Source organism: Scaptodrosophila lebanonensis, unplaced genomic scaffold (genome assembly GCF_003285725.1).
Source record: "Scaptodrosophila lebanonensis strain 11010-0011.00,11010-0021.00 unplaced genomic scaffold, SlebRS2 tig00000043-arrow-pilon, whole genome shotgun sequence".
NCBI classification, from domain to species: Eukaryota; Metazoa; Arthropoda; class Insecta; order Diptera; family Drosophilidae; genus Scaptodrosophila; species Scaptodrosophila lebanonensis.
The window spans coordinates 1,709,566-1,730,606 of NW_022060545.1; the positions used below are offsets into that span (position 1 = coordinate 1,709,566).

The 21,041-nt window shown below is 40.8% G+C and overlaps 3 protein-coding genes across 5 annotated transcripts in view; 1 reads left to right on the top strand and 2 right to left on the bottom strand.

The window, feature by feature from the left end:
* Positions 1 to 12,994, top strand: part of LOC115622791 (protein TANC2) — a 90,992-nt gene extending 77,998 nt beyond the window's left edge. For both annotated transcript variants that reach the window (XM_030516853.1, XM_030516854.1), the window contains exons 4-6: positions 6,900 to 7,293; positions 8,624 to 12,015; positions 12,551 to 12,994. In XM_030516853.1, the coding sequence (XP_030372713.1) occupies positions 6,900 to 7,293; positions 8,624 to 12,015; positions 12,551 to 12,853 (4,089 nt within the window). In that variant the 3' untranslated portion in view covers positions 12,854 to 12,994. The remainder of the gene's footprint in view (positions 1 to 6,899; positions 7,294 to 8,623; positions 12,016 to 12,550) is intronic.
* A 66-nt stretch (positions 12,995 to 13,060) lies between these two features.
* LOC115622708 (sodium-independent sulfate anion transporter) lies at positions 13,061 to 18,889 on the bottom strand. Of its 2 annotated transcripts, none has more exons than XM_030516738.1 (7): positions 18,700 to 18,889; positions 16,126 to 16,301; positions 15,633 to 16,061; positions 15,297 to 15,572; positions 14,015 to 14,687; positions 13,774 to 13,953; positions 13,061 to 13,677 (listed from the first exon to the last, which is right to left on the bottom strand). In XM_030516738.1, the coding sequence occupies exons 2-7, from the start codon at positions 16,288 to 16,290 to the stop codon at positions 13,658 to 13,660; spliced, it is 1,743 nt and encodes a 580-aa protein (XP_030372598.1). In that variant the 5' UTR covers positions 16,291 to 16,301; positions 18,700 to 18,889; the 3' UTR covers positions 13,061 to 13,657. The 2 variants fall into 2 exon arrangements, with proteins under 2 accessions (XP_030372598.1, XP_030372597.1); XM_030516737.1 differs by having other exon boundaries at positions 13,061 to 13,541; positions 18,700 to 18,882.
* An 87-nt stretch (positions 18,890 to 18,976) lies between these two features.
* LOC115622753 (guanine deaminase) lies at positions 18,977 to 20,823 on the bottom strand. The gene is made up of 5 exons (XM_030516807.1): positions 20,640 to 20,823; positions 20,311 to 20,571; positions 20,008 to 20,162; positions 19,672 to 19,945; positions 18,977 to 19,619 (listed from the first exon to the last, which is right to left on the bottom strand). Exons 1-5 carry the CDS (start codon positions 20,736 to 20,738, stop codon positions 19,062 to 19,064), a joined length of 1,347 nt encoding a protein of 448 aa, XP_030372667.1. The 5' UTR covers positions 20,739 to 20,823; the 3' UTR covers positions 18,977 to 19,061.
* Positions 20,824 to 21,041: the final 218 nt, after the last annotated feature.

Genomic DNA, 21,041 nt, shown 5'->3' on the forward strand with positions numbered 1-21,041 from the left:
CCATTTGCTAATGGCTCGTTCAACAATTCTGTGTCGATTACAATACAAGAAATATGTTTTAATAATGTATTTATATATGTACACTTATGCCGCTACACAACTGCAATCAACACCGAGAGATTGTGCAATCGAAAATTGATACAAGGGGCTCAGACTCGGTGTTCGAGTGGCAACCGAAAAATGCATAAATTACAAAAACTAATGCAAAATAATTTGGTATCTGTGTGCGCTGCGCAATATCGTAAAAACAAATGCACAAAATGTAACTTGAAGTGCCGCATAAAGACCAAATGAAAATAGTTTTGAAAAAAAGCTGCCTCAAACGAGCAACACACAATGGCGGCAAATGTTAATGGAAGCGGCGATCAAGAGCCCAAAAAACTCACTTGTTGATGCGTCCAACAACGATTGTGATTTCCATTAAATGCAAATCTAAAATTTGTTTCGACTTTAGAGCAGCTTGAAAGGCTTCACAGCTAGCTACAGATATGTATAAAGTTTGAGGATTGCCAAGGGGAATTCAAAATGTTTTGTATTCATGGAGGCAGAATTTTAAGACATACTTACTTAGTTTGCCACAAAGATGGTTTTCAAATATCTCTTCTGAGACAAGATATAATTTTTTAAAATTAATCAAATGATTCCACTTCTAATTCAATATTATTATTATAGGTCGCTATTTATTTAAAAATATATACTTAATCACAATTAATAATTAAGGTGAAAAGAAATAAAATTGTTATCTTGGTATCTGAAGAAATTATATTGAAAGAATATCGTGGGCTTATGCAATATTGGAAAAAAAAACGTTGGTTAGATCGCTTTTATTTTAACCAATTTAAAACCATTTCCTATCAAATTTAAGATTTATATTTTACTTATTTTTAAAAACTAATAGTAAAAGATTCATTTAATTAGGCTACCAAATCTGTTTAGAAATATTCAGCATATTTTCTAATTTGAATAATGAAGTCTTATTTTTCCGTCTTATATTTTTCTAAATTTTTAAATTCTCCTAAAAACAGAGCTTGTTGATTTTCATACAATTCAGCCGAAATTCGTAAATATTAGACAATACTATAATTAAATGTTTCTTAGCAGAGCCATGAAATCGGCAATACTTACGAGAAATAGCCATAATTCCAAGAAGTCATTTTCAAAGTTTGCAGATAAAAACCCACTTGAAGTCTTGCGAGCTTACTTCAATATAAAATATATTTAAATAAATTATAGCAGTAATAGATTCTTCAAAATTCAGCAAATCCAATAAGTCGTCATTAGTAGAAGCTGAGAAAAATTGCAAAAGATAGCATAATTCCAACGATTGCACGATAAAAACCACTTCAAGCTTTGCGCGTTTTGTGCGCGTTTTCCGTGCGTTTTTACAATTCAGTTTTTACAATTTTGGTTTCTTTGGGACTTTCAATATATTCTCTTGAATGGGGCCCACCCTTAACACGCGGCCACATCACCGGGTGTCAACATGTCTGGGATCGCGAAACGCTTAGACTTGTTGTTGTTGTTCTTGCGAGTTCTTGTTGTTGCTGGTGTTGTTCTTGCCTGCTGCCTGCGGCTTACAAGGCAGCGGCACTCACACTCATAGCCATAACCATGCAACTTTTTGCAAGATAACTGCCTTCATATTTTGCCAAAATTATTATGAACCTGTTGCTGTTGTTGTTGTTGGTGATTTTGCTGTTAAAGTTGTTTTTGGAAGTAGCGCTCCGTCTCTGCCCGCTACATCAGAAAATCGAATTCTTGAATGAACCATTAATCTTGTTGCCAGCTTGGTAGTCGGTCATTAAATGGCTGCAGTAATTGCATTGCCGGCTCAGCTTCCAGCGGACCGTGTCTGGTTTCGATTTGTGCGAGTATATTGGAGTCTCTTCGCCCTTCCCCGCCCGGACCCAAGCCCAGGCCCAGGCCCAGGCGATCATATTAATGCGGGTTTTGTCATATTACGACGCGCGATCTCGACTCTGGCCCGGCCGGAATTACACCTGCGCCTTTATTTCGTTGTTGTTGTTGTTGTTATTATTGCAGCTGCCCGCTAGGCTTAACAGCTTTGGTTCGTTTTTTGTTGTTGTCTTCAGTTGCTCGATATTTTGCGTGAAAGGTTTTTGGTGTTTTTTTTTTGTTGTTGTTGTTGTTATTTTATTTTGACGTTTTCGGCAGCATTCGTATTGTGGGTTCCAAATGGTTCTGCCATTTTGCGGGCGCGGCTAAAGTTCAACTGCCGTTGTTTTTACATTTTAAATTAGTTGGGTTTTTGTGTGACAACTGCTAACATTTAAAAATTGTGTCCCATGGCTTTTGATTTTTCCCACAATTGCCAGTTATTGGATTGGGGTGTGGGTGCCAGACTCGAGTGCTGGCCAGGTGGGGACCTGAATGGTAATTGAACTTTCGAAACAGTCCACAAATGCACGTCCTTTTAATTGATTTGTGTTTTGTTATCGAAAATGATGTTAATAATAGATCTTTTTTTTTGTTTAATTAAAGCATAGGATTAATAAGTTAGTGGTGGCTTATGCTTATCTAAATGTTTTGAAAAAACCTAATCGTTTTAGTCTTCGCAAAGGGCTGGCAGGAAGGAGTCCTCCTGCAAGCTAACTACGGTGCTTCAGAAGCCTGTCACTGTATCTAATACATAAATGGTGTAAATAATATTTGCAATAATTTTGCAATTTTTTTATGACTAATGTTTTTCAGTTTACATATTTAAACTGATGTTTACGATTCTTATTAGCTTATGCATAGTTCGTAAGAAGTACCTTTCAAATTCGAATTCGTAAACATTTGTTTAACCTTTCTACAAAGCTGAAAAAAGCGACTTCTTCATTTTAGTGAAAAAGCTATCATATTAAAATCACAATTCAAAACCTTGTTTCTATTTAAAAAACAAGAAAGGAATGTTAAAGTCGAGCGAGCTTAATATATATATATATATCTATATATATATAGTATATATCAAAGAACCTGTACCTCCCACCAAAAAGGAAAACTTGAAAAAAAAACAATTTTTAAGAAATATATTTATTAAATTATTTAATTAAATTAAATACAAATTATTCAATACATATATACAACAGTGGAGACATGTTCATGTACAGTTTCAATAGAATAAATTTACTTTGGGTGCAGGCTATAAAAACAAAGCATTTACAGAACCAAAATATGCTCCAAATAAAGAAAACACACTATAATTAATAATGTATTTGTAAATATTAATTAATAATTGTGGATGTACCTATGCATGAGATAAGCCTGTATCGGACAGCAAGGTATAAAAGACTTCATGGGGTAAGCACATTCTGCCAGTTGGAAAAGAGAAGCAGAAAAAAGATTATGAATAAATGAAAAGTTAGGATACAAATGAAAAACCTACTTCGACTACTCAAATACCTCACAAAGTCATGCTCACAAAAGAAACAAAATAAAATGCTTTTTTGTTAAAAAGATTTCATCAAGCACAAAGATCCTTAGGCTTAAAACTGTTTCCACTTGTCGTTGGCAATACACCCTTGAAGAAAGTGATGAGGAACCTATTCGCTAACCTAGACGCACGAATTTCAATGTTTTTTTTTTGTGGATTTACTATTTCCAATTAAGCGATGCCTTTAGCCAACAGTTATCTCGAATATTTAGTGATATGGCTAAGCAGGTAACGCCCCTGATGCCATGAACATTAACTATAAATGGCTTTGTAGAAAAGTGAAAATCACACCTGAAAGCATTGCAAAAACACAAAAATTTCAATTTCAACGTCGGGCGCAACTATAATTTGTTAATTATTTTTCAAACATAACTCGTGTACAGCTACAACTTAATCAAAATGATGGCCAATTAAAATGCCACCGCGGGGTCCCGCAGTTACGCGTACCAGTAACCAGTACCAGTGCCAGGTCCAGTACCAGTGAAGACCCAGACAGACTCCAACACCGAAGTCGACACCGAAGCCGACAACGAAACTGGTGACGGTGTCGCGAACTAGTTTAAAGAAAGACTTTTCCCTCACCATGTGATCGATCCGGCATGTGGGGCGAAACGAAGCTTAATTATGGCAGCCAAATCGATGTAGAGGCGAAACCGACCAGCGATTGCTAGATAGAGGCGGCCTCGAAAACTTTTAATGGAGTTCGTCGCTTTAGTTCAACTTAATTTCAATAGTCGACAACTTTAATGAACATCTTTATTAGGCTGAGCACAGAAGCCGCTAACGCCGTCGTTGCCGAGGCAATGAAAGATGTTATGCGATTAAAATGATGCCTCCAGAGACTTCGTCAACAGCAACACGACACAGACAGATAGACAGACAGACAGGCAGGCAGGCAGACAGACAGACAGCAAGAGTAACAGCAACAAGTCCAGACAGAAAGGTAGATAATCGGATATATAGACAGATTGATGCTCTCTGTCTTGCTGAGCTGTGGCGTCAGTCAGTGGGCAGTCGCCTCACGCAGCACTTAGAAGCTCCAATGATTGGCAACATCCGCAGCGGAAACTGGCAAAACGGTATGCAATTCAAAAAAAAAAAAAAAAAAAAAAACGTGGGAGCTAGTTGCCGGTTTATGCTAATGGAACAGGAACACATTGCCCCGAAGGCGTTCGAAAGATGCAACAACTCATGACTCAGCGCAACTTCCACTTAAAGGTGTAGTCCACAAAAACATCTACCCATTACCTTGAAGATGTGTTATAATTTATGAAAAACTGCACAGTTTTGGCCAAATGGCAGAGACTGCATTATTTTTTATTAGAACAATCGAAAAACATTAAAATGCCTAACATACTCCCAGGGCTGTTCGCTCATTTACATAACCTCCTATACTTGTATACATACAAAGGCCCTGTCCCAGACGAAGCCAATTTCATCTTATTATCCCACACACCAAAGACAGTTTGGAACAGGTTCTGAGTCTGAGTCTACTCCGTATGTATGTGTGTGTTCAAGAAAATTGCCAATCACGTTTGGGGCTTGTGAGCCTGGCTCGGTTCGGTCGTCCAGCCTACCTAACCAACATCCAACGCGGACCAGAAATGATTTGCGGTTCATTAAGACGAGACCCCGATGCTAAAACATACCGAGCATAACAGACTGGGCCTACGATGACTAAGCCCAGCTAAATACACTTGACAGTTTGCGCATGCGAATAAAATTGATTTCAACTTCCAAGCCGTCCAAGAAGACGACGACCGGCCATCAACCAACGCAAAATTCGCAGACGAGGCTCGCTTGATAAGGCGTCACTGGACATTAGTCTGGAACGAGCAGCCAACGCCAAAAATCAACTAATCAGACAATCTCCAGCAAAGGAGGACAGATAGAGAGAGAGAGAAAAGCCATCAAGGAGTCGGGCTGTCTTTAAAAAAAGCCCAACAACTAAACTTAAGGCGGCTGATGTCTGAATTATGATTATGACAAGCTTGTATACACAGTCTGGAAAATTAAAGCTCAGTCTTGCTCTAAAAAATTGCTTCTCAATTCAACTAATGGTTATTTCAGCTCAAACACTAAATCGCCAATTAACTTTTAGGGGGAGATTATCTAAGAAGCAGAGCTTTGAAAAAACATCAATATTAATAACCATTTTATATACATATTATATATTCTTGATTAGGCAGCATATGGATGCTTCATCACAGGTTAAGTTTTAACTTATTACAGTTGTTGATAATAATCGATAAATAGATTCATTTAGGTCGTCTTAATTTCTCTACGCCATCGAGAATAACGAGAAGTTATCTTCTTCTCATTCTTAATATCTGTGCAACCGATTATGCATTTCATAAGCCTTTCTGGGCCTTATGTTTCATTTATCAGCCGAACTCTCTTCTTCTAAAAGCCTTTCTTTACAGCTATCTCTGGAGTCTCAAACCACACGGCTGTGAGACGGGGCATAGTTTGCCGGAAATTTTCCCGGGTCAGAGATTCCTTTTTTATATATTTTACTTGTATCGATTGTTTATTCTTTAACATTTAAAGAATTCGCTTTTAATAACTTCCAAATTTCCCTTTATCTGACCAGTTTTTCTTTTTGGTTGGAAATTTTGGGTTTAAAACGTTTGTTTGTAGGTCTGACTACACTTTGCTGGGATTCGGAGCAAATAAAATTCCCCAAAGAAGTCGGAGGCGTTTATTTAATATTATTGTCATTTGATTACATTTTTCGAAAATACAACACGATTTGTAGCTGACTAGGTATTAGACATTTTAATTAGAAAAGATTCTGCTAATATAATAAATCCGATTTTCATCTGAGATCTTAGAAAAAATTAGGTATTTTATAAAAAAAATGGATAATAATTTTTTCAATTTCAATTTCTTCACATTTCTTAAAAACATTATGAATTAAGGTTATCTCAATGTTAAGAGTACAGGCAGCTTAGCCCCTGCTACTTAAACAAATATATTGTAATAAAGTAACACTAATACAAGTAAGTTTAGGAATTTATAAATTTCATAAGTTTTAAAATGTATCCTAGGTTATCATCAAACTGTAATATAAACGAATTATAGAAAACACACGCATGTGAAAGCTGGAAGAAAAAAGAAAAGCTGAAAGACTTTAGAGAATGGAAGATCTTTGTTAAGCTGATAAGCCAGAAATCATTTTCTATGTTAATATTTTGTTGGAGTGTGACGAAAAATGCATATTTAGGCCATTCTATGCCTTCAGAACTTCGGCTTGTGTCCGATAACGAGCCAATTTAATGTGCCGTGCACCTCTTTCCGTTTCTCTGTGACCTCACCGTGGCTAAGAAGCTGTGCTTGAAAGCAGCCGGCACTTTCATCATCGATAACACCGAACATCAACACTTCTGTGGCATGGACACAACAAATCGCTAAACGTTTGCTGTTCTAACTCAAGTCGTTTTTCCCCATTTACTTTCAGCAGCATCGCCAGGAGTCGCAGTCGCCAGAGTATCACCGATATGCGAGCATTGGCAAGCTGCCCCGAGGGTCTGCGGCAGTCGGCAATGGACTTGGACATGCTGGTAATACACATATCGTTACCGCCGACATTCACCACATCGGACCCAGCAAGGAGCACAGCAACAGCAACAATAATGGCAACAGCAACAACAACAACACCAACACCAATAGCAGCAGCTGCAGCAGCAACAACAATCACTCGAACTACGGGGATCTGAATGCGGCCGCCTTCGCCACTCCCCCGACGCGACGTCGTTTCTTCAATCACAAGAATTTGCGCAACGCCTTGGCCGGACATCGACGCACAGCCTCCAATGGCGGCTGCCCCATTGATACAACCTCTATATTATCGGGTGGTAAGTCATATATTGTCATAATTAGTCTCATAGTGGTGATGGGTTAGCTTTTGGGTAGTACGGTCTTTACTCTACATTTTCTATTAAACACAAGTCTCTAGAAATCTCTCAGAAATCGTCTAAGCTATTCTTAGAAGCACATAGCTATGTTTTTTTTTATAAATTAAACAACTCTATAATACTTTTAGATATTTATTTCTAGGATTTGTACATCAGAGGGAAAAATTATTTGTTATTATTTAATGCCTGCACCATTAGTTTTGGCACAATACTACTTCTATTATAATTTATTATTATTAGTTGGGGTAGAAGACTGGGAAGACTTAACAGGGTCTGTCTCTTAACGTAGTTCTGTGCGTCTTTTCAAAACTTCAGTAAGAACACTATTCAATTCATCTAACTTTTAGTTTGTGTACTCCTGAGTTATATAGTAATATAAAATTTGGTCAGGACAGTTTTAATTTAATGTGCTGCCTTAGGCACGCATTTGTGGGTTACATCGTCTCCATAGAGTTTATCCACATCGGGGTTGAAAGTTATTTAATAGCAAAATAAAACTTATTTAGTAGCTCTGTTCTAGCCAGGTCCATAATCATTACCAATATTGAATAGAAATTATGTTGCATTAGAAAAAGTCAAAGTGTTGGCTTAACTTAGATTTCAGATTATTGATGCATTTGAATTAAAGTGTAGGGTCATGAAGACCTAGATTAGATTTTAGATAATTTAATTTAGTTCCCCAATAAATGGTATTCCTTTCATCTACACTTAATTACACCTTTGCACAACAATAATTTTCTATTGCTTCGACATCATATCGTCACCATCATCCACATCGCAGATCATCAGCCCAACGATAAAGAGACAAATGCTTTGAATACCTCAACATGTTCGGACTCGGCTGTTACGAGACGTCGCCGGAAAAACGTTAGCAACAATAATCTGAAAACCTCAGCGGAGCAAGGCGCGAGCAGTGAAAATCGTTTGAACCGTTTGAGCCTAGCGGGTACTTCGGTCTATGCGGGTCATCTTTCGTCCTTGGTCTTTGGCAAAATCAAATCGCTGTGGAGCGTCAATTCCTCCAATTCAAGCGATGCGGGACTCAATCAGCTTACAGGCATGGCGTCTTCAGTTCTCATATGTTCTTCATATTACCAGCATGGTGTTTTGCTCTTTTAGGGAGCACTACTCTATAATCATTCACAACTCATGCACGCTCCCATATTCCTCCTTTATTTTTAATACATTTTGCATGCGCCTGAATTTTTGCTTGGGGTCTACTTTTGACATTCGGTTAATGCTCTTTTTGTTTTCTTCTGTATTCCTTTAGGCAGCGAAATACTGTCCCAGGAGCTATCGGAGAAACAGCAAAAGGATCAGTTACGTGCTCGCCTTGGCTTGCTCCTACATGACAACAGCAGCGACCACAATGGGAACTCCGCGCACTCGAACACCAACACAAACACCACCAATAGCAGCAGCAGCAGTGGCAGTGGTGTCATGGCGGCTACTACTAGCACAACAACCAACAACAACACCACCACCAACAGCAGCAACAGCACCAGTGGCTCCTCCTACTCCTCGCACAACATAAGCCCCGAACAGACCTTGGCAACGAATGCTTCCGCTGGACTACTAAGTGGCAGCCAACTCTCGGTTGCCACCACCACCAAGGACGATGCATTGAGTCTCTCTAGCAAATTCAAAATTGGCTGCACACTCAACGATCAAGGATACGAGGCCTTGCCAATGCCCGTCAAAACCCGTAAATGCGCAACCCGTAGATCTGCTCGTGCGCAACAACTTAGCGTGGGTGGAGGAGGGGGAGGAGGAGCTGGAGGTTGTGCCAATAAGCGCGCAGCTATCTACAAGCCAGCAGCAGAGGCGGCAGGTTTCGCAGCTGTTCAGCTGGCACTTAAGCCTCTATTCTTCGAGGTACCCCTTCAGGAGCCTGATCCGCCCTTCTTTGGGCGCCAATGGCTGGTGCATGAGCTATCCAATATTCTACTCGGTACTGAGACGCGCGTTGTTCTGCTGAACGGACAGCCAGGTACTGGCAAGACAGCCTTCATACTACAGCTGGTGGAATACTCCTGTTTCGGTCGCCGTCAAGAGGACCCGGACGGGATCTACAGTCAAATTGGCGCCTTACACGAGCGCATGCGGGGCCTGGCCTCCCATATTGTGGGCTATCACTTCTGTCAGGCTGATGCCAATCTCACTTGCCTAGTACCCGACTTTGTCCATTCGTTGGCCGCTCAGCTGTGCCAAGCTCCCCAGTTGACCGCCTATCGTGACTATCTACTGTCAGAACCGCATCTGCAGGACATACTGAGTGTGCGTGAATGCATTGCGGATGCAGAACGTGTGATGAGACTGGCAATACTCGAACCACTAGCAGTGCTGCGACGAGCGAACAAAATTCCTGCCAAGATTTGCGTCATCTTGGTCGATGCACTTTGCGAAGCAGAGTATCATCGTCCAGATCATGGGCATACGATAGCCAGCTTTCTCGCAAAGTTAACCCCGCTCTTCCCTGCCTGGTTAAAGCTGGTGGCCACCGTGCGTACACAGATGCTCGAGCTGGTTAAAGCACCCTCCTACACCAAGCTAACCCTGGACAGCTGGAGCAGCAGCCAAGCGCTGCAGCAGGACATGCTGGACTACATTAATTGCCGACTGGCGCATTCTCCGGAGATACAGCAGAACATTGGACAACAGCAGGCGCAGGGACAAACGCAGGGTCAGACGAAATTCGTGACTCATTTGCAGGCCTTGAGTCGCGGCTCAATGCTTTACGCCAAGCTCATACTCGATCTCATTGCGCGTGGTCAGCTGGTCATTAAATCGTCCAGCTATAAGGTGCTACCTGTATCGCTGGCCCAAATCTTCTTGCTTCACTTCAATCTACGATTTCCCACGGCACACAGCTTCGAGCAGGCAGCACCCATACTTAATGTCTGCCTCGCCGCGCTATATCCGCTAACGCTGGACGAGATTTATTACAGCATTGGTGCACTGACCAATGGCCAGGAGTCGCTCACTTGGCCCGACTTCATGCAACGCTTCAAGCTGTTGGATGGCTTTCTCATCAAGCGTCTGGATAACACCTACATGTTCTTCCACTCCTCGCTGCGCGAATGGCTGATGCGCCGGGACGAGGGCGAGTCCAGCAAGTTTCTGTGCGACGCGCGAATTGGTCATGCAGCCATTGCCTTCCGATTGTCGCGTCTGCAGGCACCACTGACAGCAGAACAAACCTTGGAGCTGGGCCATCACATGCTCAAGGCCCACATTTATCGCAATTGCCAAGCAAATCTCTCCCCGCGAGATCTGCAATCCTTCTGGCTGGCCGGCGTGGCGGACAACATTTCGGCAGCATTGGGCGCCTTGCGGAACGTCTACAGTCCCAACTTGAAGGTGTCTCGTCTAGTTATGTTAGCGGGTGCTTCTCCCCATCATCGCACCGACTTTATGGGTGATGCGCCTATTCTGTGCATAGCCGCCCATGAGGGTATCCTGCCCATGGTCAGTTTGCTGCTTGAGTTCGGGGCCGATGTGGAGCTCACCAATAGCCAGGGCTGCACACCACTCATCCTGGCTGCCATGCGCGGCCATTGCGATGTTGTGCGTCTGCTGGTTGCCGCAGGCAGCAGTCTCGGCCAGGTCGATACAACGCAACGCTGCGCTTTAGTCCATGCAGCGCGCATGGGTCACTTGAATGTGGTTAAGTACCTGTTGGCCTGCGACTGGACACCTCGAGCGCATTCGCACGACGTTAGCTTGCAGCTGGCACTTCAGCAAGCACTAATAGGTGCCGCGGCGCAGGCGCATGTAACCATACTGGAGGATCTGCTCGACTTGGATGACGTGAATGTTAACCGATTGGAACATAGCAGCGGCGAGTTGGCATTGACGGCGGCTGCCCGTCATGGCTGCGTCGATGCGGTCATAATACTGCTCGCACGCGGCGCCAAGATCGACGCGAGAAACCGGCAGGGCTACACGGCGCTGTGGCTAGCCGTGAAGGAGGGGCATTGGTCTGTGGTTGAGCAGCTACTACAACATGGCGCCCATGTGGACGAGCATGTGACGCAGGCGCGTAAAACACCTCTCATGATTGCCGCCGAGGAGGGACACATCGAGCTGCTGGAGCTATTGCTCGCTCGTGGAGCAGCACTGGAAGCGCAGGATCACGAGGGCTTTACGGCCCTTAGTTGGGCTTGCTTGCGCGGCCACCTGCAGGCGGCCAAGTGCCTCATCGAACACGGCTGCAATCGTCAGCACGAGGATCACAGCGGACGGACTGCCCTGGATTTGGCTGCTTATCAAGGCACTGCCAGTTTGGTGCTCTATTTGCTGGAACAGGGCGCCAACATAGAGCACATCGATGTGCATGGCATGCGACCGTTAGATCGCTCCATTGCCTGCCGTAATATCCAAGCCGTGCAGGTCTTTCTGCGCAAAGGCGCCAAACTGGGTCCCACAACATGGAGCATGGCCATGGGCAAGCCCGAGATATTGGTGGTCCTGCTTAACAAGCTGCTCGAAGATGGCAATGTACTGTATCGGAAGAATCGCTTTCAGGATGCGGCGCATCGCTATCAGTATGCGCTGCGCAAGATCTCCGGCCTGGAGCAGTTACTCGAGCGGAATGCGGTGTTTTCACAGCTGCGCACCAATCTGTTGCTAAATCTGTCGCGCTGCAAGCGAAAATTGAATGTAAGTTACAAATATATCACACACACATTCTATCATTATGAAACTTGGTATACGGATATATAATCACTAACCTAATGTGACTACCAAATTTGAGTTCAAAATTCCAAGAATTACGGGAGTTACAGAAAATCGTTAATAGGGGGGAGTGGGGGGGTGGATCAGAAAAAATGAAAAAACTCGTCCTTTCTCGGGCTCAGGAGAATCTGTATACCAAGTTTGGTTATTCTAGCTCTTATACTTTCTGAGATCCTTGCGTTCATACAGACAGACAGACGGACATGGCTATATCGACTCGGCTTGTCATGCTGATCAAGAATATATATACTTTGTGGGGTCTACCAAGCTTCAAATCAAATTAACCTACTTACTGGAAACTGATTAGAATGTTTTTGGAGTTATAGGCATTATTTTTCTTAGCATCTAGAAATGCAGTCCATAAATGGTCGTTCGTTGATTGATCAAAAATTTATCAGATTTTGAAATTATTTTTTTAAAAAAGCAATTTTGTAATCGAATATTTTTCACTATTTTGCAGGAACTTGACGCCTCCATAGATTTGGCCACACAGGCTATACTGCAAAAGCCGCACAGCTACGAGGGCTACTATGCACGTGCCAAGGCACGCATGGAGCAAGGAGCACTTAACGAGGCGCTCGTCGATGCCAACGAGGCCATGCAGCAGGCGGCACAGAGCGGAGTGCTCTGTGAAGTTGTTGAGGTGCTGAAACGTATCCAGACCGAGCTCCTGACACGCATTACCAGTGAGGATCAGGCCAAGTTGCCCAATAGCGGCGCATGCGCCGTCTACGAATCTCAGCATGAGATCACCGATTTGTAAATGCCGAACATTATTGTTGTATTCAATTCGAAATATTCTTAACTTAACTTAGTTATAAGCTGTTTTTTATATTTATTGCCCTTGCAAATATGCATTTTTGTTCCATATAAAGTTTTTTATTCTTTTCGATAAAAAATTAAATTAACTACACTATAATAATTTGCATGTAAAAATTAGTTAATAATATTAAAAATCACTTTAGTTGTATCCTTAATTAAATAAAAGCGAATTTCTAAGACAGTATATAACATTTTTGTATAACTACAATTCGCATATGTTTCTAGTCTAATTCGAAATTAATTATGATAAGTTGCTGGCCCTTATAAATGAGCTGATTACTCAGAAATAAATAATAGGAATGGATCAGTAGGTGAGTACAAAAGTTGGATGGTTCGCAGTAGAAAGTCATGGGATCTCAAATATGAAATAGTTTCGAAACTCATCTAGCAATAGAAATAAGAGAAATGTATAAAAAAGTGAACGGATATCAATGGGCGTTTTGAGATTGATTTGCCTGGAAATTTTAAGTACCAAATCACTTAATAGTTTACGAAAGGTCTTTAATTGGTTTTGCCATTTAGTTTACTCGACTCGGTTGGCTCCGCATCGGATATATGTGCGTTATGTTGCAATATTTTTGATTCAACAAGGGGCGCAGTCACCTGTAAATGGAGCTCATAGTCGGGCGCTGTAACAATAGAACAATTGAGATAGTATTTATAATCCTGAGAAGCTAACAATTCTGCGGCATGATTATGGATGTGAACATGTAATGTTTAGGAAACTGAAGAATATGGAAACGCATTAACAAGCTAATGCGATTGCTGGAAAGAAGAATGGCATATGAATGTCAATGAGTTGGATTGTGCCTTTGGGCTGCGAGTGTGCGAAATATGGGAGTAGCTGCTGTCAATACTCACTCTGCTCCAGTATGCACTCCAAATCGTCCGGACACTCTATCGTGGGAAAGTTAATGCTTGTGGACTCTTTTAAAAGAACGCTTATATCTTTGTGAGCACTCATCAGAAACAATGGTACATTCATTTTGGCCAACTCCTTGTGTAATGAACCCATGCCGCGGGCAGCGGTAAAATCAAAGTCTGAAAGAAATAAATCCATTAGCAAATATACATTTTAAAATTCCTTGCCGCCTCAACTTACCATGTACATGGGCGCAGTCCAAGACTACGGGGGCTGTGCCGTGCGTCGACAAGGCCTTTGAAATTCCTGTGCGCACCCATTCGATGGCTGGGAAGTACAGGGAGCTATGCTTGGGCCGAACGAGTATATAACTGATTCCGTTAATGGTATGCAGCTTTGAAACGCTTAGCACCGGACGAGCCGCCCGATAGACCAGAAAGGCCACATCTGCGCCCACGCCCAGCAGCAAACCAATCTCCACGCCCACTCCCAGACTCATTACAAATGTAATGGCGCCAGGCAGCAGCTCCCGTCGACTACAACGCCAAAGCGGGCGAATGACCTCAAACTCAATCATAAAGATAACAGCCGATATGATGACCGCACTTAACGCCGCCTTAGGTATATACTGAAAATAGGGTGCCAACAGACCCAAAGCCAGCAGCACGAGGGCACTGGTATAGAAGCCACCGATGGGCGTACGAACCCCGCTCACGTGATTCACAGCGCTGCGAGAAAAGGATCCCGTTACCGGCATGGAACTGCAGAACGAGCCGCATATATTACTCATAGAAAGGGCGAGCAATTCGCGTGTGGGACTCAGCCCGGCACCACCAAAAGCTTTAGAGATGGCCACGTTGCCGAGCACCGCAATAATTGGCAGTATGAACATCGATGGTCCCAGTTCGGAAAGCTGCAAATAAGGCAGTGTATGAGAATTAAAATGTATTATATTTGCTTAAGAAACAGTCATGATGAAATGTATTTATTATTTTCTGTTTCGCTAATGGGGCATTGCTAGCCGAAAAGCAAATCAAATTCGCAAGAGTTTGTTTCGGTTTTAGATGCTATTAAAATGTGTATAGTCTTCTCTACTTTTCTTTTACTTTGCACATTTTCAAGTAAGTTATCAATAAATAAAAGTAAAATATTTGTAAATGCAATTTAGAACGTAAATTATTCAAAATTATCAAAATCGGGGTGTTACCAATTAAAAATAATGAGTTCATGTCGCTCTGATCACATACATAGTATGTATATACTGATATTGAGTAAACATTTTTAAAACTTTAATGTAATTAAGAAACATTTAGCTCTTGTTTGGAAGCTGATATGGAAAAACATATAAGAATTCAAGAATTTCTGATTAATGTATAATTTTTTTCAAATCCCCAAGATTTGGGGAAAGCTCTTAACTTGATAGTAGACCTACAAAATAATCAAATAAATTCTCTATAAAAACTAAAATTCACTGGATTTGCATGACGACAGACATTTTTTTATATTTGTAAACTATACACACCATTTGCTCATAGTTCTGCGACACTTTTGTGTCGTTCCTGCCGAGTATTACAGTATCGAATTTGGGTAGAGCCAAGCTCGGCAAGCCACTCTTTACCTTGCCCGTTAGTATGTACGGGCAGGAATCCGTACGATCGCAGGTGCTATAGGCCAAGCCACTGGACACCAGAACTACCAGCGCATTGCGTCCGGTGGCAATAACCCAAATGCTTCCACTCAGCAACTGCTGCAAACGCACACTGCGAATGCGTGTGGCCAGTTTTATGTCCTTAAGTTTCTGCATGGGGAAAAGAAAGAATTTTTTGAAATTGCTTAGAAATCATAATTTTTCACTCACTCGCAGCAGTAATAGCACGGAAATGGACACTAGGCCGAGCGTTAGATCACCACGTCGTACATTATGTAAATTTCCAAAAACCGACTTCATGGTATTCAGAAAATCGGAGCCGGAACCTCCGCGTAACCCGAGTAATCCCTTTAGCTGTGACGTGCCTATAATAACGGCAGTGGCCGATGTGAAACCCACCGTCACCGGCAAACTAATTAAGTCGACCAGTGCTCCCAACTTCAATACGGCCATGGCGAACTCAACTAAGCCCGAAATGAGGCACAATAGAATGGCATAGTCCGGACCCGAGTTCAAGCCAAAGCCCGTGTGCCGGCTGGTCATTAGTGCCAGCAGGGCTGTTGGTCCAATGGTCACCTGGCGACAGCTGCCCAGCAAGGCATACACAATGCCGCCCACAAAAGCTGAATACAGACCATACTGTAAAATGACAATCGTTGCAGATAAACTAAACCCGACTTATACATTCAGTTGGTTTACTCACCTGCGGCTCCAGACCCGCCAGCGTGGCATAAGCCAAGCCTTGGGGCAACACAGTCAGCCCTACAGTCACGCCTGCTATCAAATCCGCCACAGCATCCTGTGCCGTATAGCCATGCAGCCATTTAATGCCAGGAAATATGCGGATGAGAAGCTGATTTGTGGGCATTATGGTAGATACTGAAAATAAATAAATATTTTTTAAATCTTCACTAAAACTTAAACATTTAGAGCTTAGAGAGTGGGTCTTTTATTATAGTTTATTTTAATTCAAAAATATTACCCACAACATTTATTTAATATTCTCAAAGAGCATTATAATATGTTCTAAATCTATGTGCTGCGTTCTACATATTTTTATCCTCTATAGAAATTAGTAATGTATATTATTTGCTTCAAGTGCAGTTTTGAGTGTACTTGAATTCCCTATCGATTATACAATTTTCTGTTGCGTGATCGATTTAAACATACTGTAAGAATGTATTAATCATAAGTCTAATATGTAGTTAGGACGCCTAAAAATGGCAGTCTACAAATAAACACTCGTTTAAAATGTCTTTTGATCGTACAAGATGTTGAAATTTTTATAAGTATACCTACATATGTACATTATACTTTCAACTTTTAATTCATTGTTTTAACAGTTCACTATTTAATCCCTAATTTATTTAAGAAGTAATGTATATGTAATGTATGTATAGAGAATAATTAGGAAGAAAATCTATTTCTCTTATTTAAAAAAACTAAGACTAAACCTTTGATGCTATGAGAATAATTAGAAAGAAAACATATTTCTCATATTTATAAAAACTAAGACTAAATCTTTGTTGTTTAAGACTCTATCTAATAATAACAAATACACACAAAAAAAGGGAATATGATGCATAGATAGACATCGTACATATACATACTTGTACATATGTATGTTCATTAAAAGCTGTGAATATCGCTTTTAGCACCTTAGAAATTTGTCAATTTATTAGATAGGTTCAATGACTTGACAAATTTGAATAGCCAATAATTATGATTAGAAATTACGAAACACGTGCGTGATAGACAATCTAGCAACAAAATATTCCAAGTTTATAATGAAATTGATCAAAAACAAATAGAAATCAGACATCGATAGCCCCAGGAACTTGCTTAGGTAGACTTAGCTGAATTTATTGAAAATGAAAGACGAAACTAAAAAATGTTTATATTATATTTATATAAATGTTTAAGTACATATGTACTAGTACATATCTACACACATATGTATGTACATACGGCAAATAACAAATACAAAATTTGGAAAAAATGCGGCCATTTACGTACCTAATTATTTGTTTAAGCTGACGAAACGCGTTGGTGCTTACAAGCTAATATTTTCACAACTGTTTTGACGGTCGTCTTCAAATTTTAACTTGCATACATTTTAGAATAAATTAGCTTTAAAAAAAAATAAGCTTCACGTATTACTCCAAAACACCCGTCGCGATGCCTCCCAACGCGCGCAGAGCTGGCGAAAGACTGAGCAAAAGTTTTGGAGAGCTCTTGGCATGTTCGTTTGCTCAATCGAGCTGATCGCGTGCCGGCGTCAGTCACACGATCCAATAAATTAGCTCAATAAGTGGGGAGCGCGTCACTTAAGGAAGAAAATTATAAACAATTTGCCACAAAGCATAATCAAAATGCGTGCTGACGAACCCAGACTGAATAATAGAAACCAGTATGCACTTTGTTGTGATGATTATGGTGTTTATTCCTTCGTGATAATAGAAATTCTATCAGAAACCGATAATTTTTTGTTAGCTTAAGAACCACATATACTTAAAAAGAATTATAGACATAACGTAAATCTTAAAAGCATTTTGGATTTGAACAGCAAGATCAATTAGTAACTGATGCTACTATTCTAAAAATAGTCTCAAATTATTTGTTTGAAACTTCTATCTGGTTATTTTTTCGGAATGGATTGTCTTCTATATTATACATTTTTATCAAACTCATTAAAACTTAAGTGTGAACATATTTTTGGCACTTGAATTCAAGGACGTGCAAAATAAATGTTATCTATAAGACTAACACACAACAAATTCCATTCATGTGCTCTTATCAGCAGATGATAACAACCCGGAACATTGATTATGTATGGCACGTTGAATTAAATGGTCGGTAGGGTAGCAACGGGTTAAAGAGCTCTCTTTTTAACAGCTGGTAGACAAACAATTAAATCAGTAAATGCGTTTAAATGTCGATTTGTTGACAGCAAAACACGTAAATTATGAACATACATGCATACATATGTATGGATTTCACTCTATCTCTTTACTGTGGCCATTACTGGCAAAAGTCAATGGCCAATTATTGCTCATAAAGTGGCCGAAACTAGTTTTTGATTCATTAAATGCAGAAAACTAAAACTGACAATTGTAAACATACCGCTCTGGCATGAAAGCATGCGAAATTATTTATTCAGCAGCAATTTATTTATAAAGCAAGTAAAACATACACATGTTCTATAAGTAGACCCTATTTTAGCACTAATACATAGAATTAGGCCAAGGTGGCGGAGCATTAGCAAACAACAACTTACCAGCGGGAACTGAAAAATTCCGTTCTCAAGCACTTTCACTGCTGCTTGCAGAGTGAACAACAATGCTTAATAACTAACAATGCAACCATCAGTTTATGCCCAGCACTTCACGCAGATCACATTAACACACGCATTACATTTGAGAAATGGTTTAAAGAAATCTGCCACAAAAACTAGCGTACATCTCACTCCGGAATGCCGGCAACACTAGCGACATCTTGCTGCTTGATGCGAAAACATACCAATTCCAGCTGTTTGGCCGATCACAACAATCGAATGCAAAGTATAAAGATATCGATATATTTAACACTGTTCGGGTTTTGTTAGTAAACAGTTTCGTACATTTGTATGTCAAATTCATTTCACTTTTGATAACCTTTTATAATTTTTCCAGCAACGAAAACCACCCTAACATTTCTATCATCTCCGCTGAAAATAAACTTCTCTAGCAGTTCAGTGGCGTTATAGGTTCGATTTGGCTTCTCCCCAATTGACACATCTATTAGGAGTGCATCAAATTCTTTTCCTTCAACGAAATTTCCCGTCACGTGGTCCAAGGCGAGCGCCTTGGCGCCACCAAGAGTTGCCAAATACAGTGCCTCTGTGTATTTTAACGGCTTGTATAAGGGATTTGGTTGAGATATAATAGCACTGCCGCTTATGTGCTGCTTGTTGAAGAATTCCAGGTGCTTGGATACCTCTAGTGTGCGGAGCATTGCGTTCTGAATGGAAACCGAATTGCCACCGGCGCAATCGGTTCCCAGACCAACAGTCACGCCTGCATTGATTAATCGTTGGACGTCGCAGATTCCGGAACTGAGCATAGTGTTAGATGCCGGACAGTGTGCAATCGCAGTACCACGCTCCTTGATTAAGGCAATCTCAGCATCCTCCAGATGCACACCATGCGCCAAGACCGTCTGCAATCACGGAAACTTGAACAAAGTCCCAATAAACGATATTTTAGCTCACCTTCTTCGTCAGCAGTGACGCATTGTCATAGACTGCAGCATACCCGGTTTTGAAAATGCCCTTAACCGCATCAATTTCGGCCAAATTCTCACTAATGTGGGATTGAATATGTACGTCTAGACGTTTTGCCATGCTACCCAGCCTGGTTAGCAGATCTTTGGTGCAACTGAGTGCAAATCGTGGGGTTATCGTCGGTAATATCAAAGGACTCTTTAATTCGCGTACTGCCTTAACGAAGAGTTCCGTGGATGATATAGAATCGCTTGTTTTCTCACTGTGTATACGAATCATTATTTTAATATGTGAAGTACTTTATCTAAATCGGTTGTTGCTTACACATAGTAGTCGGGACTGTTGCAATTTGAACAAACTTTGCCAATCAAGGCGCGTTGACCTTGACGTAGGGCTTCCTCAGCCAATATCAATGTGCTATCTAAATGATTTGTAGCGAAATATGAGGCCAAAGTCGTTCCGCATCGTATCGTTGATTCCTATTGAGTATCAAATTGAAATATAACACTTTAAGCTGTATGTATGCATGTATGTGTACAATTGCTTGCCCCATTGGTATATAGTATCGTTATCATCAGCAGTGCAAAGCAATCAAAAGTTTGTGTGTATTGAATAAATACAACTTACTACAACACCCCTATAAACATGTTCTGCGTAGTTTCGGTTCGAGAATTTTGCTTCCAAGGGAAACGTGTAGGTATTCAGCCAATCCAGCAGGGGCATGTCCAAGCCAAGGCCAAGCTGAGCATATTGCGGAGCATGTATGTGGCAGTCCACCAAACCAGGCATTATAAACTGGTAGTCATTCAGACGAACCTCGCTTAAATCCTCGGCCGGAATGTGGTATTGCTTCAACCAACTTGCATAGTTTTTTCCTAGTCCAATTATCTAATGTGGCAATATATTAATTACATGTTCATGACCTTTGTAATCTAATCTGATAACTTTAAACATACTTTGCCATTATTATCAACTGCAATGAAGCCGTGGTCAAACACTTCAAACTCATCAAAGGATTTCGTATGTAAAACAGTACCTCGGTAAACAGTCACCATTTAAAAGCTGGGCAGATTAATACAATGTATCTGGGGGAAAAATTCAGCTACAAGTCGTAACGAAAAAACGCCACGCGTAAACATCCAACCTGTTCGTTCGAAATATATTCAAAATACTTCCGATAGTAACTCTTAGACTATTTTTTACAACTGCTTATCGAAGAAAACATCGATTCATCGATATATGCTCATATGGCTATGTATTTATTTTTACACTGCTTTCATCTTGAAAGTTTATTGAGAATTGCTATTTAATTTTTTATTGTCATTCTACTTTTATTGTCATAGAATTGTAACATTTTT